Below are 17,142 nucleotides of genomic sequence, written 5' to 3' on the forward strand. Positions count from 1 at the left end.
TGGGGAAATAACTTGAACTTGGGTGGGAGGCCTGTTCCAGTCCCACTGTCTCCTTTGATTCGCAGGTAACTTGACCCTCTGCTTCCACAGTTTTTCCATCTGTAACTTGAGTGGGCTGGATTAAGTGATCCGCAAGGTCACCCAGATTCCATGATAGCACCTCAGCAGAAGGGGTCCCAGGGCCATCCTCTCCCAAAGGAGGCAGCCTGGGGCAGGAGGGATAGAGGGCCAGCTCTTCACACACTACAGAGAAGACACTTGGTGTGCCACGGAGGGGCCCAGCAGGCATGCAGTCCCAGAAGTAGAAACGGGCCCAAGGCAATAACCAACTTGGTCCACACTGCAGAATCTCCAGTGTGAGTCCCAAACCCAGGACTTACATATTCACATTCTTTTCATGACACTAGCAGTTTGCACACTTTCCAAATAAAAGTGTGCATGCCACAACAGGCAGTATATATAGATACATCTGTAACTACTGTGTGTCATTTTCCACACACGACAGCAGAGCTGAGTGGACAGGGATCTGATGGGACAAACATGGTTCCACTCCCAGCTCTGCATCCTCTAGGAGAGTTTCTTGGTGGTGGTGGTTTAGTTGCTAAGTCACGTCCCACTCTTCTGACCCCACGGACTGGAGCCCACCAGGCTCCTCTGTCCATGGGATTCTCCAGGCAAGAAAACTGGAGTGGGTTGCCATTTGCTTCTCCAGGGTCTCTTTCCAACCCAGGACTCAAACCTGGGTCTCCTGCATTGCAATCAGATTCTTTTATCTCTGTTTAAGGAAAGTTTCTTCATTTTCCTAAACTTCAGTTTCCTTATCCCACAAAGTGGAGAAAAACTAGCATCTACTTCCCAGCCTTGTTGTGAAGATTCCACAAAAGAGTGCAAGTGAAACAGTCAGCCCAGGGTCCGGTGCCTAGAGAGCACCCACTGACATTAACTAGTACTAGATCGCCAGGCAGATAGATATAAAAAGCAGACCTGCTCACCTGCTCTGATTAAGGTTCTGGGGAGATGTGAGTGAAGAGTCGGAAGGAAGGCCCTACCTTCAGAGTTTGCATCTAATTTTCCCAGCCCTTGCCTCCCAGCCAACGTGCCCATTGTGCTGTCAGCAAACCCTCTTCCACGGGTCCCTATAACCATATGCCACTCTGATTCTGTCCAGGGATCTCACAGCTAGGCACACTTGTGAAAGTAAGACCATCTGGGGACCTAAGCCTTTGCAGGGCAGTCTTAGTGAACCCTGAGCAAAAGCCAGAGGCACACAGGGGCTACTGGCTCAGTCTGCCCCCAGCGGGGGCGACATAGAATGCTGTCCACAGTGGGTAAGCAGGCAGTGAGTGGGCAGGAACCTCTGGTCTGGTACCTTGCCTCCTCTCCAGACCTTGCTTCATCCGGCTCCCAGGGGTTCAGTGAGTGCTGGTCACATACACACGGGACAGCGGCACTGTGGGCAGCCCAGCGGCACCATCTGGAGCCCCTCCCCAGCCCCCTGCTACCTGCAGGTCCCCCAAAGCCTTGCTGCTCTGGCCTCCCTGAGCAGGACTCCACCCGGCCAGGGCAGGAGCGGGTGTGGGAGCAGTCCCGCCCAGGGCTCTGTTTATCCGCTCTCCGGAAACCCAGAGCAGCTGGGCGGGGAGGCGGTGGCTGAGCAGAGACACCTGGCGCAGGAAGGGGTGCAGGGCGGGGCGCTCAAGATGAGACAAAGGGAACTGAGGTTGTGGGGAGAGGCACACACCTCCCGCCCAGGTGAAGCTCGGAAGAGACAGGGGACAGGAAAGGGTCGGCTGAGAGCCAGCCAGAGTCCTGCAGCCCTTCCCCGCCTCGCCTCGAGGACAACGCCCAGACCAGTCACCTGGCAGGGACTAGGGTGGCTGGAGGCCTGTGGCCGGAGGTCAGCGCCCAACCACCAGCCTGGACTTTCATTACCTCCGTCCGGGCACACATATTGCCATCCCAGGGCCGCGCCGTCAAACTAACCCACCCAGCCCAACGCGCCCACATCTGCCCAGGGAGGAAGGAACCAGAGGCGCCAGACCACAGACAAGCAGCCCCCTGGCCACCCTATAAAACAATCCCAACCTAGTACTTGAGGCCAAGAGATCCGGACCGCCCTGCAGCCCGCGCCTCCCACCTGGCGCACCGCACAGGTCCCGGCTGGGGTCACGCCCACCCCCAGGCCCCGGCAGAGGTCAACGACCGGGACTCCGGCCAATCTCTGGCCGCCCCTCACCCACCGGCCCCGCCCCCACTGCCTTCCAGCCCCGCCCCCGCCGCGGCCCCGCCCCTCGCCGCGGCCCCGCCCCGCCCCAGGCCGCACCTACCATCTTTCCGGTAGAAGGCGATCTCCACTTTGCGCTCCTCGGCGCCCAGCAGGGCCTGCGCGATCTGCGCGGCGGCCCGGCGCTGCGTGCGCGGCCCGTGCAGGAAGTCGCAGGTGCACGGCCGCTGCATCACCTCGGCCCGCGAGTAGCCGCACAGCTCGCAGAAGCCGTCGTTGCAGTAGATGACAGCGCAGTTCTCCACCCGAGCGTTGGCGATGATGAACTTGCGGCCTGGGATGGGGGGGGGGGGGGGGGGCGGGGATAAGCGGGCACGTGAGCAGGGACCCCTGCCCCCCGGGGTCCCCAGCCCTTGCCCGCGTTCTCTTGTCACACCCAGTTGCCCGCCCGGGGACTCCCCGCCCCCAGGAAGCACAGCAGGGCCTGGGGTCCCCAACAGGGGACGAACGCAGCTGTGCCCCGACACAGGTGCCTCGGCCGGCCCCGGCCCGGCGGCGCGCCCCCTTCCCCCAGCCGCCTGGCCCACGGGCTGGCTGCGTGGCTTCCCCGGGCAGACTGCCAGCAGCCCGCCGCCCCCTCCGCGCGCCCGGGGCCGAGGCCAGTCTGGGCGGGTGTCGGCAACGCGTGTCAGCAGCCGCGGCGGAGGGATAAACACTGGGCCTGGAGACGGAGCCTGGGAAGGGCCAGAGATGGCGGCCAGCGTTCCCTTTTGCACTGGTTCTGGCTTCTCTTCCTGACCCCGGCTCTCTAGACTTGGGGAGGGGGGGCACTCCCTAGGCACTCCCTATCCCAGGTATCCCTAGGAAATCACTCCTCCGAGTATTAGCGGCCCCTGCCAGGTCAGCACTTCCCGGGACTTCTGCACCCCCTCCAAGGGCAGTCAGGGACTGGGGAGTGGGTGCACGGAAAAAGACGATGAGGAGGGAGATACTACCACGTGAGCACCTCAAATCCCTTCTCTCATTTAATACTCTTGACAACCCCATCATTATCCTCGTTTTGTAGGTGAAGAAGCGGCGACTCCAAAGAAGTTCATGCCCTCATCTTGCAGCCTGTAAAAGCTAGAGCCAGCTTTTGAACCTAGGTCTGGCAGAAGGTGAGGAGTTAGCGGAGGGTCATGGGCAGAGGCCCAAGGTCACAGGGAGCAAGGAAAGGGACCTGCAGCTCCAAACCCCGAAAACACCCAGAGCCCAGGGCCCAGAGCCCAGGGCCCAGAGCCCAGGGCCGGCCAGCATGTAAGCAGACAGACCCCGGAAAGGGGCTTTCCCACCAGGGATGCGAGGCTTTCCCCACTTTGGTTCCATCAAGGTGACGTGCCCCAGTGGACCCACTGCCGCTAGACTGGGCTCATTTCCTCCACACCTGCCCCAAGAGCCAGGCTGGTGGGTGAGCAGCAGGCAGGCAGCGGCCCCAGCTTGTGCCAGGAAAGATGCTCTAAGGATAAGAGCTTTTTATAAACACAGAAGTTTCCGGCCAGTTTAGCCTTTAATGCTGGGGCTTTCAGTAGCAGTGGGAACCCTGCCCCCTCCCTTGCCAGTGGGCACAGCCCTCAGGCTGCAGCCCTGGGCAATCCCATGGGCAAGGCTCATGGGCTGCTGCATCAAGAGCTGGCCTTCTCCTGCCTTCCTCCCCTCGCTTGCCCTGGGGCCTCCAGGAAGTTACTTTTTGAAGTCAGGTCATCTTTAGGTCAGTTCCCTGCCCCCCCCCCCCGAAATTCCCAGGCAGCCCTCAACCCTAGAAGGCAGGGCGCCCTCTCACAGGAAATGACCCCTGACTGAACCTCCAACTCCACCTGAGCCCAAGGCAGTCCTGGGTACCAGCCCCACACACAGCAGCTTTGGCGACGGAAAACCACCTGGCCCCCACTCCCAGGCCTGGAGAGAAGAGCCAGTTTCTTCGAAGGCAGTCCCTACCCACCCACCCCCCCTCCTTCACTGAGCTCCTGGAACCATCGAGACAGAAAGGACCCGAAAGGCCCCTTTGGCAGACCCCCCTACTTCCCAGATGTGGAAGAGAATAGCTCAAGGTCACATAGCAGTCAGTGGCAGAGGTGGGACCGGAAGGCAGGCCCCCAGCTCCCAGCCCAGCTTCTTCCCAAGCCTCCCGAGCCTGTGAGAAGGGAAGACCTGGCCCCAGTGCCCTCCACCACGGCAGTCTCCTCCCCCTAAGGATCATCCTGTTCCTCCGCTTCAGACAACGCTGCCCATCGAACTGACCCCTCCCTTCCCCCACCTCGGTTACAAGCACACGTCGTCCTGTGCTCACAGGGTCATAGGCAAGGAATGTCACCCGCTCCCAGGGCCCTTGGCAGTCACACCCACCACGGCACATGCAGCCTTGGGGACAGACACAGGCATGCCAGGAGGGTGCAAACACTAACACGCAGAACGTTCACCTAGCCTGGGACACTTTTGAAAACCTCTTCTACCAGCCGGCATTAGGGCTGCTGTAGTCCCCACCAAGGGGCTCAGGACAGAGAAAAAACAGCAACACAGGGTCATTGCAACACAGAGCCTACCTAGACCCGCAAAAACCTAGCCTGGGTCCTGGCTCCCTGTCACCCCCAAGGCCCAGAGCTCACAGCCTGTCAGATACCTCCCCACTGCCCATGCAGAGTCGAACTCACGGGTGACACACACACACTCCCAAGACCACATGAGGCGCTGACCCTACATGCTTGGCTTTCAGTCTCCAGACGCCACCAGCACCTGCACAGAAGGTCCCACAGTTCTGGCCAGGTACATTCTCCTGTTCTCGGTCCACATAGCCCCATTGACACCCAGGCCCCCAGAGTTAGATACCTGCACACTCCCATCCTACCTCCCTTCCCTGCACACTCAGGGTGTCACACTCACACACTCCCCCCATCGATCGATTGCAGTCTAACCTGAGCCTCCTGCTGCGTGCCCCAACCCCAGGCCCCTTGGCCCCAAGCCCACGGCCCCCCTGCACCAAGCCCAGCCCCTGCGACCCCCGGCCAGGGCCTTGGGGTCACCAGCCACCACAGATTCACTTGCCGGCTGCAGACGGCCCGGGCACGCCCCCCCATTGACTCTCCAGGAGAGCTCGGCCCGCCCCCAGAGACCCCTCCCCGTTGGCCCCCTCCCCCACTCACTCTGGCCCTCAAACTTGCGGATGATGGTGTCCAGAAAGGTGTTCTGCGGCGCGACGTGGCCCCTCCGCACCGGCATCCTGAGCCCATGGGCGGGCCGGGCGGGCCCCCACCCACCCCGGCCCGGCCCGGCCCAACACAGGCTTCGGGTGGCCCGGCCCGGCCGTGGTCCCCGCACCCCGCGGCCAGGCAGAGCACGGGCGCGGCCCGGACTGGGTTGCGGGCGCGGGGTCCCTCCGCTCGGCGCCGGCTCTGGACCGCGGGCCCGGCCTGAGCTCTGGCAGCCCGCACACCTGTCTGCCGGCCCCAGCCCGAGCCGCGGGCCCCGCTCTGCCGCGTCCCCGCGCTGCGCTCCGCCCGCCCGAGCGCGCCGGGCTCCCGGCTCCCGCCCGCCGCGCCGACAGCCGCTCCGGCGCCCGCGGCTCGGGCTGCGCCTGCGGCTCGGCCCGGCCGCGGAAGGGTTAACGCGGCGCGCGCCCCTCGGGCTCCGGCCCCCGCCTCCCGGCCCCCCTCCCGCCCGCCGCGCGCCCGCAGCGCCGCCCTCTCCCCCCACACACCCCGCGCGCCCGCCCTTCCCATTGGCTGAGCCGCGCCGAGGGCTCACCCCCACCCCAGCCCCTCGCTCAGCCCCGGAGCCCCCGGGACTCGCGCGCCCCAAGAGGGGGAAGGGACCTTTAGGCAGGGGAACCTTGAGGACAGGTGCGAGGGCCGGCCTTGAGGGCGCCAGGGAGGGGGTGGGAGCGGGGTGGGGGGGTCCGCCCCCGCCCAGCTCTCTCCTGGAGGGACTGAGGGACCTGACCTCTCCCCTAAGGGAGAGGACCGGCCCGGACGCCCGGGTCCCCCACCTCGCCGAGCACCCGCTCGTATACACACGGTGTGCGCCCAACGCCCGCTGTTGGCGACACGGGCGAGGCCTGGGCCCTGGGGCGACGAGGCCAGGGTCAGGGGAGACCCGAGAAGCGTGAAGGGCCAGACAACCTGGAGGCCTCCCAGCCACCGAGATCTGAGATAAGGGTGCGTGAGATTGGGGGGTAGCCCAGGGTAGGGGCGCTCCCCAACACACACACACACACACACACACACACACACACACACAGCCCTTTCTGGGGGTGATTTCAGGCTCTCCTGCCCAAAGAGGGGCATGGTGACAGCGGTTTCGGCCTCCTCGCTGCGGAATCAAAGAGAGGCCCCCGAACGCGAGGTTCCAGCCTTGGGGATCCCCTTGTGCGAAGGGCCCGCCCTCCCGCTGCAGCGCGGGGCAGGCGGTGCAGGCCCAATCGGCGGGCTCGGGGCCCTGCGGCGCGGCGGCGGCCCATCCCCTCGGAAAACCCTGGCCCAGCCACAGGCCCCTCCCCGCGGCCAGCTGGCTCCCTCCAGCTGCAGCTCCCTTATTTAGGCAAAGAGGCCCGGGGATGCTCAAGGGCAAGGCAGGGTGGCCGCCGCCGCCTGCCCACCGCCCGCCCGGGCCTGCCTGAGGGTCTCCGGGGCGCAATGTCCCCGGCCGGAGCGGCCAGGCAGGGCCTCGGGACGGCCGGGGCCGGCAGGCGAGTGTTGACAGCTGGGCTTGCCGGCGGGGAGGAGTCCGCGAGGGAGCCGCGGACTCCGCGGGTGCCCTCCCCTGCAGCCCGGATCACAGACCGGGCGAGATGGATGGGGCCATGTGGGGGGCCCCTGAGGCCTTGCAGCTGCCTCTGTCCTTGGAGCAAGGGGGTGGGTCTTGTCACCGGGGAGAACCATCATGGCATGTGGGGGGAGGGGAGGAACAAAGGGCAGAGGAGGAAGCAGAGACTGGAAAGAGACAGGCCCAGGGGAACAAGGTCTTGCGGAGGCAACCCTACCTAGACTTTCACCTTCCACCCGGGAGCAGAGAGAGGCAAACCCTGGGGGCCAGATGGGGCCGCTGGCCGGCAGATGACTCCCGTTTTTAATTTGCTGGTGGGTGGGCAGTGACTCAGGGAGGCAGCCAGTGGGAGAGAAGGAGGTGGCTCCACCAGCTGATGCTAAAAAAGACCGGAGGCTCTTGTCTGTACAGTCATCCCCTCGGCCCTCACCACCTCCGGCAGCTTCCTCACTCGCCCTTCAAGGTGCCCAAGGCCCTCGGTGGCACAGGCGCCCCATCTTCGGTGACCCGGCACGAGGCACATCCACCCCTCGGGGTGCCGGGAGGAACCCAGTCGATGACCCTAGATGCTTACCCCCTAGATGCTGCTTTGCCAGCCTTAAGTCTAGGGTGATCCACCTCCAACTGGGGTGTCTTCCCCTCCGGGTCAAGGGACTGAGAGAGTGAGAACGGGCCTGCAGTGAGACTGGGCGTGGGGAAAGAAGAAGTGGAAGGGGCATCTCCTCTGGCCTGGCCAGCTGTCCACCCTGAGGCTCCCGTGTTCCCTGGAGGATGAGGGAATCAGAGGGACCAGTGATCCTCCCAACAGAGAGGACACCGCGGGCAGAGGGTAGCCGTCGTCCTGTGCTTAGAGGCAGGCAGGCAAAGCGGGAGTTGTGGCCTCAGGCTAAGGAGAGGCCAGTCTCTGTCTCTCTCCGACTCACATACACACACACACACACCTCTCACTCAGAAGTCACAGCCAAATGCAGGTTACTGACTTCCTGGAGGTCGAGCAGAGAGCCTGAAGGTAGCCAGATGGAAGCATCCCAGCAGCCCAGGACAGGGAGATACGGAGGAGCTCAGGGCATAGACATCCTTCCTGTGGCCACAGGTTCCAGGCCCCCAGGCAGTCAGGGGCAGCAGAGGAGGTGATAGAGAAGCCGCCCCCCGCCCACCCACCTCCCCACCCTCACTGACCCCAGTTTCCGCAGAGAGAGGAAAGTGCTCAGCCTTAATACCCGAGCCACCAGAATCTGCCCCACCCCCACTGGGGCTCACGGAGCCATTTGCAGGGATGAGTCCTAGGAAGCGCCCTCCCCCACCCGGCCTGAGACCATGCGGCAGGAGAGGGGACAGGCTGCACACGGACAGTGAGCCACAGAGGCCCCTCCCAGCTCCTAGAAAGAGAGCGCAGGGAGAAAAGTCTTTGGACAACATCCTGCCCACCCCCCTCTCTGCTCCTGCTCAGTCTGAGGGCGCCTGTCCCTGGAGACAAAGACGAACTGAAGCCTGCTCCTGTTGGTGAACCCCTAAGGGATGGGCCAGGCAAGGTGCAGCCGGCATGGGGCCCAGGAGAGCCAGTGACAACCACTGGGACCAGGGAGCAGTCCTGATCGGGTGGGCACAGGAAAGAGAACTCAGAGGACGGGGCGCCTCGGAAACCCCCGGGGAAGAACGCAGAATGCAGAGCCAGCCCTTGTGGTGCAGGGGGAGGCGTGGATAGCAGGTGCGGCCTGGGTTTCTGTGTGACTGGGCCCTGAGAAGGAAGGTGTTCTCAGAAATGAATGGCTGTTGGAGGAGAGGAAGGTCAAAGAAACAGCACATTTTCCCTCCAGAAATGGGTGCTCAGGGCTGGCTGAGAGCAAGAAGGGAGAGAGGGAGGGACCCACCACAAAGCCCTGGCCAGGAGCCAGAGCTCCATCCCCTCCCAGCCATCTGCAGCTTCACGCGCAATGATCCTGTCACCCCCAGCCATAACCAAGGTCTTCTCCCACCCACCTGATACCCTCCACGGCTGGGACTTTCCCCTGCCATGGTGCTATCCAGAGAAGCAAGCAACGCTCTGGAGACTAGGGTTCAGGACACCTGACTTTCCCTTCTGGTTCTGCTACTAGTCACGTCAACAGATGTTTGCTGGGGCCTCCTAGGTGCTGGGCCCTCTGCCAGGTGCTGTGAGGGACAGAAGGGACAAGCCAGGTTCCCTCCTCCAGGGATTCACAGTCTGCTGCAGCTTGGAGAGGCAGTGTGCAGACAGAAACTGTGCAGTCTGCAGTAAGTGCCATGGGATTCCGGGGAGGTGCCGATCACCTCCAGCTGGAGGAGTCCGGCAGGGCCTGGTGAAGGGGAGAGGTTCCAGAGCAGGTCCTTGAAGACCGAGAAGGTGGGGCAGGTGGAAGGGACAACATGAACGAAGGCAGAGAGTGGAGAGTGAATTCAGGTCCGGGGATGAAATATTTCGGTGTGGTGTCAGTGGAGCGGTAGGCTGGAACCATGAGCAGAAGGCTGAGGAGTATGGGTTTTATTGTGTGTGCAGAGGAACAGTGTTGTGCAGAGGAGCAGAGGAAATGTATTGTCCTTGAGTGTAGAAATCATGTCTGTCTTCATACATCTTCTAGCATATGATCGGCATCTAATACAGATCCACTGAATTAATGAAATGTGTATCATAGTTTGGAGAAACAGAGGCAGACATAAGGTGTTTCAATCATCCCAAACCTCAGTGATTTAAATCAATGACAGCATTTATTTTGCTCATGGGTCTGCCATTTGGACCGGTTCCACCGGGACCACTTGTGTCTGCTCCACTCAACCCAGGACTGAAAGGCTCATTCACTCACATTTGGTGGTTGTTGCTGGCTGTCAGCTGGGATCTCAGGACTGGGGCCAGAATGCCTACATGAAGCCTTTCCTCGTGGCTGCCTGGCTTCCTCACAGCGTGGTGGCTGGGTTCCAAGGACAAGTGTCCCCAGAGAGGTCCAGGCAGCAGCTGCACCACCTTCAATGACTTAACCTAGAAAGTCACACGAAATACCTTCTGCCGTAGTGATGGCCCATCAGATTCAAAGAGAGGAGCACAGACCCCCTCTTCACAATGGAGGAGCATCACTGACATAAGACAAGCACGTGCAATGGATCTGTTGGCATGACTATCTTGGAAAAATATCGCCAGCCACATGAAGCTGAACAGTAGTCCAAGGAGAGATGTGGAAGACTTGAACCAGGTCAGAGGTGATGGAAAGGGGCCTGTTGGCTGTGTAACCTTAGGAGGATCGCTAAATCTCCCTTTCCTTACCTGTAAAACGAGGAGACCAAACAAGCTGATCTCTGAGATCCCTTCCAGCCCCAATAGTGAGTGATTCTTTCCTTCTACACAACCGCATTCCCTACCCACCAATCCACTCTCCATTTGCCCTCCTTACCCATCTCCACCTCCACTTCCACCTCCTACCTTTGCTCTCTGATGCTAGGAGTCCTAGAGACCATTGGTTACTCCACAGATAGGACCTTGGCCCATTCTACATGTTTATTTCAGACTAAAAATAAGTGGAGTGGGAGATACCTTAAGGGCAGGTGAGAAGATCCTCAAACCCACCCATCTCTCAGTCCACCTTGCTGTGTATTCCTCACCGTGGGGTCTCTTAAAAACAGATGTATAATATGGACCCACACCTGCAAGGAGTTCATAATCTAACTGGGGAGGGAGAACCAATGAACCTGAAATGAAAATGCTCTGGTGTGATGCTGTTCTGCTGACAACATGTGCGAGGAGTCCAGGGGAGAGAGGGCTCTGAGGGTGCTGGGGGAGCTAGGAGGGCTTCCTGGGAGAGCTGAGCCCCCCTGGATTGGAAGGGTTCGCTCAGGCACAGAGGAAGGGAGTGAACATCTACATAAGGCAAGATCCTCATAGGCATCAGATGTGAGTTCTCACACCGATCTACTTACTCCCAGATGAAAAAGAGGAGGGGCCAAGTTAAGTTTATTCTGCCTGAGAACTTAACAGCCATCTATCTGTTCTTTTGATTAAAGGATGGGCTTGGCCTTCTCCGACACAAAAAGGGACTTAAGCAAGGCTCTGAAGCTCAACAAGTAGTGGAAGCTCCAGAATTATTATATAGGAGGTGCTAATGAGGAGGAGGAAACCTGATTATAAGGGGGGGGGGGGGTGCCTAGGACACGTGTCTGGAGGCTGGGTTTTTCATATGTTCTTTTAAAGTAAGTGTTTACTAAGCACCTACTATTAATATGTACCTGAAACTATTGTAGGATATAGTTGTTGTTGTGGCGGTTGCTGTTAAGCCATGCCATCAGAATTTGCAGAATGAGCGCACCGTTTTGACATAGACTGGAGGTTTATTTTAGAGTGCCTTTGAGAGACTGAAAAATATTAAGGAGCAAACTGTCTTTGGTGCCACTCTGCCAGAGAAGCTGGCCTGGCAGGCAATCCCAAGCTCTCTTGGCTGCCCAGGAGATCTGTCTCTGTCCAGGGTGCTGAAAGCCCTTCATGCCAGGCTCAGCCAGAAACCAGGAAGGGCAGCTCAGGTGATCAAGACCAGGGCTCTCCTCCAGAAAAAAGTGAGTTAAACAGTCCCGCAAAGCCATGAAAATGCTTCCGGAACTGGTCGGTAGCTCCAGGAGGCAGCACATGATGAATCCAGAGCTGGCTTTGCCAATCAGTGCTCGGAAGCTCATCTCATTTCCATATGACCAGAACAGGCCTTTCACTCCCACCCCACACACATCATCAAGGAAAGAATACGAATCCTCCTGTGAGCTTTCTGCTTGCAACTCTTTCCCCTGGAGGTTTCTGGTGCTTTATGAAATATTAGAGCCAGAAAGAAATAATTCTCATGTTTCAGATGAGAAAAGGGATTCAGAGCAGTACAGACCCTCCCTCAAGGTTATGCTATGAGTGAGAAACAGAAGCTGGTCCCCTAGATCTCAGTCAAGGGATTTCCTCGTTGCGTATACCAGGCCGCGTCCACAATCACATACCACATACAGCAAGAGCTAAAGGAAACTGGGGGACTTCACTGGTGACTCAGTGGTAAAGAGCCCACCTGCCAAAGCAGGAGACACGGGTTCGATCCCTGGTCTGGGAGGATGCCGCATGCCAAAAAGCAACTAAGCCCATTCACCACAACTACTGAGCCTGTGCTCGAGAGACCAGGAGCCACAACTACTGAAGCCCACGCACCCTCGAGCCCGTGCTGCACATCAGGAGAAGCCACCATAATGAGAAGCCTGTGCACTGCATCTAGAGAGTAGTCCCCACTCTCCACAACTAGAGAAAAGCCCATGCAGCAAAGACGCAGCGCAGCCAAAAATAAATAAATGAATAAAATTATTTTTTAAAAAAGAAATTGAGAATTCAAGGTGTGTGTGTGAGAGAGAGAGAGACAGAAGATGCAAGACCCAGAGAACCCTAGATACAGATGCGGCTATGTCAGCTCTCCAAAACTATTCCCTGTTCATTCTGTTAAATTCATCAGGCAGAATTTACAGCCTCAGGACTTCCCTGGTGGTCCAGTGGCTAAGACTCTGAGCTCTCAATACAGGGGGTAGAGGTTCGATCCCTGGTCAGAGAATTAGATCCAACAGGCTGCAACTAAGACCCGGTGCACTCAAATAAACAAAATAAATATTAAAAAAAAAAAAAAAAGAATTCACAGCCTACCCCAGCTAGGTGGTAGGGATGAGCTTTGTAATGCTAACCCATCACTAGCTCTGTATCCTGAAGGGTGTCCATCCCACCCCATGAATCACCAGGTGACATGAAGGATCGGAGAAGAGAACTTAGGTCCAACCAAGTCCCCCATTCCATCATCTCCCCAATCTACTCACAAACAATTATCCATCCCTTTCTATGCATCCCATGATGTGAGGAATCCAGCCCCTGGGCCTGAAAAAGTTTGTAATTAGTTAGGAAGAAAAGATGCTTACACAGAAATAGACAATACTACAGGGACCAACTACAAACAATGGCAGCCAATTAAGGTAAGTCACATGGTCCAAGATCGCAAGTACCAGGTAGTGTGCCAGGTAGCAGACCATGAAGCTGTGACTTCGGAACAGGGAGAGAGCATTCATTTTAAGGCTGGAAAGGAAAGGGAAGTCTTCACAAAGGAGCAAAGCTCAAGGGGAATTTGGCTGAGCTGAGAACAGCGGTCAGGACACCTCATCTCTGTCCCTCTAGAGACCATCAGTCCAGCATGGCCCTCCTGGTAGGAAGACAGAGTTGGTGAGGCTGTGAAAGTGACAGCAGAAACCGATCACAGCGGGGCACGGGCCCCAAATGTCCAGGAAGCCAGGATTCTTATCTTTCTCCCCTGGAAATAAGAAAGCGGAGGCTTGGAGGGCTCCCCCTTCTGGATCCACAAGGCCAAACACCATATAAATCAGGCTCCTCTAAAGCAGGGGCTTCCCAGGTGGCGCTAGTGGTAAAGAAAGAACCTGCCAGTGCAGGAGACATCAGAGACGAGGGTTCCATCCCTGCGTCGGGAAGATCCCCTGGAGGAGGACATGGCAGCCCACTCCAGTATTCTGGCCTGGAGAATCCCGTGGACAGAGGAGCCTGGTGGGCTGCAGTCCACGGGGTCACAAAGGGCTGGACACAACTGAAGTGACTGAGCACCCACGCACATAGAGCAGGCGGAGGCCGGTTCCTACAGCCACCTAGACTAGAACCAAGGAAGGCAGGCGACAGAACGAGGACCCAGCAAGGGCCCAGCTCAGCACTGACAGCAAATAAGGCAGGAATGGCTCGTTTGCCGGAAACTGAAAGTCAGTTCAGTCAGCTCAGTCGCTCAGTTGTGTCCAACTCTTTGCGACAGGCCTCCTTGTCCATCACCAACTCCCAGAGTTTACCCAAACTCATGTCCAGATGGTGACTGCAACCATGAAATTAAAAGACACTTACTCCTTGGAAGGAAAGTTATGACCAACCTAGACAGCATATTCAAAAGCAGAGACATTAGTTTGCCAACATAGGTCTGTCTAGTTAAGGCTATGGTTTTCCCAGTGGTCATGTATGGATGTGAGAGTTGGACTATAAACAAAGCTGAGCGCCGAAGAATTGATGCTTTTGAACTGTGGTATTGGAGAAGACTCTTGAGAGCCCCTTGGACTGCAAGGAGATCCAACCAGTCCATCCTAAAGGAGATCAGTCCTGAGTGTTCATTGGAAGGACTGATGCTAAAGCTGAAACTCCAATACTTTGACCACCTGATGGGAAGAACTGACTTATTTGAAAAGACCCTGATGCTGGGAAAGATGGAAGGCAGGAGGAGAAGGGGACAGCAGAGGATGAGATGGAAGTCAAGGGGCTTGTAATCTGGTTGGGAGGACAGGAGAAAGACAAAACGACTGAAGGTGTACCAGGGCTTGGGATCAGGGTTTCTCCATCTCACAGAGCAGAAGCAAGGATATAAAGACTTCTCTTCCACTTTGGTTTGGAGAGAGAGCCCATCCCCGCCCCAGTACCTGAGAGGCAGTGGGAAGAGATGCTGCCCTTCCAGTCCTCGGTGATTGTTGCTACGGAATTTCCATGCTGGGCACACTGGATGCTCAAAGTCCCCGTTCCCTAAAGACCCAGAACCACACCACCAACCGCACCAGGAAACTGGGCCAGCCAGAGGGATTGAAGGAGAGAGGAGGAGAGAGGAAGTGGCTAGGGCCTGTCAGTCTGATCCCCGACAACCACGGCTTCTACGTAGGGCCCTCCATGGTCGTCCGTCAGGAAACCTCAGCCTGACCCTAAAAACACCTCATTTTCACTCGGGATCTTGGGAACAAAGGGCATTTTCTAGTCCCCAGGGATGTGAAAACATTCATTTCCACCCTGATGTTCTTGGTCCACGTTAGCTTTGGAAGGGGCAGGGACCAGAAGACAAGGCAGGGAAAGGAGTGAGCGCTGGGTCACACTGCCTAAGGGCATGTGCACACGCAGACACACGCACATATACACACACATCATATACACACACATTCGTACACAACCACACATCCTCCTACTTACATGTACACAGACACACAGGCAGAGAATACACTGTGGCTGAGAAGGAAGAGTCTAAACTTCAAGGAGAGTCAAAGAGACACCAGGTTTTCCTCAGGAAGTTAGTACCGTCTCCCCAGGAGCTCCAAGGCAGGGGGTTGGAGGGGTGGGGGGTTTTCTAAGAGGAGGACCCCTGCTCCTTTGGGGGTGGACTGGTCACAGAGTCATCATCAGGGGCTTCAGGTTTATGCAGACTAACCACTCCAGGGTCCCAGGGAGCTAATGTGGACCCACCACCCCAGCTGGGCACACACCACGGTCCCCGGCACATCCTGGGTCTCCCTGAGGGTCTGAGGATCTGAGCGCAGGCCTTTGTAGCAATCTCTTCTCTCCAGCTCTCTGCTGCCTCCCTGTGGCGTCCTCAGGAAGGGCTCGCTAGATGGCTGCCCTGGTGCCCGCCAGGAGCCCCTTGCCGACAGCCAGCATCCTCCAGGGCCTGAGCCCTGAACACCCCACACCCTGCCCATAGCCCCCGCCACCACCCACAAAGACCCAGCTTTCTGCCTTGCAGTCGGGAAGCTCAGCCAACCTCTCCGCTCCCAACCCCAACGTGAGTTACATCCTGAGGGTCAACCCCCCTCTCCCCCCGCAGCCTGCAGTGGGGGGCCCAGAGGGCCGCCCGCTCCCTCCTCACCCGCTTCCAGCCCCCCTCCCCTCCTTTCCCCTCAGCTCCCCACCCAGGCTTGCCAGCAGGCGGGAAGGAAGCTGCTCATAGCAGGGAGGGTGGGGCACTTCCACCTCACACTGAACAACCCCGGGTTGGGCTATAAAGAGCCAGGGCCTTCCGCTCCATCCCCCTGTCAACGCCACCATCATCCACAGTCCTACAGCCCCAACACACGCCCCCACCCCCAGCCAGGGCCTTCCCTTCCCCAAGGTCAGGGCATCCCGCCCCCAGCCCTGCAGGGCTTCCTGCTCTAAGGGGGAAGGCAGGAGTAAGGTGGGTTGCCTTCTGAGGGACCAGGGAGCACCAAGGGCCTGGCTGACTCACCCACCAAAGGGTCTCTCACCATTATGGATCAGGACTGATGGGGGCTGGGGGCTGGGGGCTGGGGGCTGGCATCCCCAGGGGCAGAAAACACAGCCACTGTCAGGGCTGGGGATCCCAAACTGATCCTCTCCAAAGTCCATTCCTGCTTGAAATCCCAGTTAAGTTAAGAGGGCCAGTGGGAATTTGCTCTATGGCTCAGAGAACCCAAGCAGGGGCTCTGTAACAACCCAGAGGGGTGGGATGGGAGGGAGATGGGAAGAAGGTTCAAGAGGGAGGGGACAAGGCTGATTCATGTTGACATACAGCTTGCTCCTTGGAAGAAGAGCTATGACCAACCTAGACAGCATATTCAAAAGCAGAGACATCATTTTGCCAACAAACATCCGTCTAGTCAAAGCTATGCTTTTTCCAGTAGTCATGTATGGATGTGAGAATTGGACTATAAACAAAGCTGAGCGCCGAAGAATTGATGCTTTTGAACTGTGGTGTTGGAGAAGACTCTTGAGAGTCCCTTGGACTGCAAGGAGATCCAACCAGTCCATCCTAAAGGAAATCAGTCCTGAATATTCCTTGGAAAGACTGATGCTGAAGCTGAAACTCCAATACTTTGGCCACCTAATGCAAAGAACTGACTCATTTGAAAAGACCCTGATGCTGGGTCTTTGAAGGTGAAGGTGGGAGGAGAAGGGGACGACAGAGGATGAGATGGTTGGATGGCATCACTGACTCATTGGACATAACTTTGAGTAAACTCCTCAAGTTGGTGATGGACAGGGAGGCCTGGCGTGTTGCAGTCCTTGGGGTCGCAAAGAGTCAGACACGACTGAGCAACTAACTGAACTAAACCAATGGCTGATTCGTGTTGATATATACTGCTGATTCATGTTGATATTTGGCAGAAAACAACAAAATTCTGTAAAGCAATTATACTTCAATTAAAAAATTTTTTTTGAAAACTGAAACTTCTTGGAAATTCCCTGGCCGTCTGGTGGTTGGGACTCTGTGCTCCCACTGCAGGGGGACCAGGTTCAATCCCTGGTCGGGGAACTAAGATTCTGAAAGCCATGCAGTGCAGCTAAGAAAAAATAAGTTAAAATTCTC

At 57.8% G+C, this 17,142-nt stretch overlaps 1 protein-coding gene across 2 annotated transcripts in view; it reads right to left on the minus strand.

Moving 5' to 3' along the window:
• KCNH2 (potassium voltage-gated channel subfamily H member 2) overlaps positions 1-5,492 on the minus strand; it is a 35,596-nt gene extending 30,104 nt beyond the window's left edge. For both annotated transcript variants that reach the window (XM_061166116.1, XM_061166118.1), the window contains exons 1-2: positions 5,401-5,492; positions 2,328-2,558 (exon numbers count right to left, since the gene is read on the minus strand). In XM_061166116.1, the coding sequence (XP_061022099.1) occupies positions 2,328-2,558; positions 5,401-5,476 (307 nt within the window). In that variant the 5' untranslated portion in view covers positions 5,477-5,492. The remainder of the gene's footprint in view (positions 1-2,327; positions 2,559-5,400) is intronic.
• Positions 5,493-17,142: the final 11,650 nt, after the last annotated feature.

This window comes from Dama dama, chromosome 18 (assembly GCF_033118175.1).
Source record: "Dama dama isolate Ldn47 chromosome 18, ASM3311817v1, whole genome shotgun sequence".
NCBI lineage: Eukaryota > Metazoa > Chordata > Mammalia > Artiodactyla > Cervidae > Dama > Dama dama.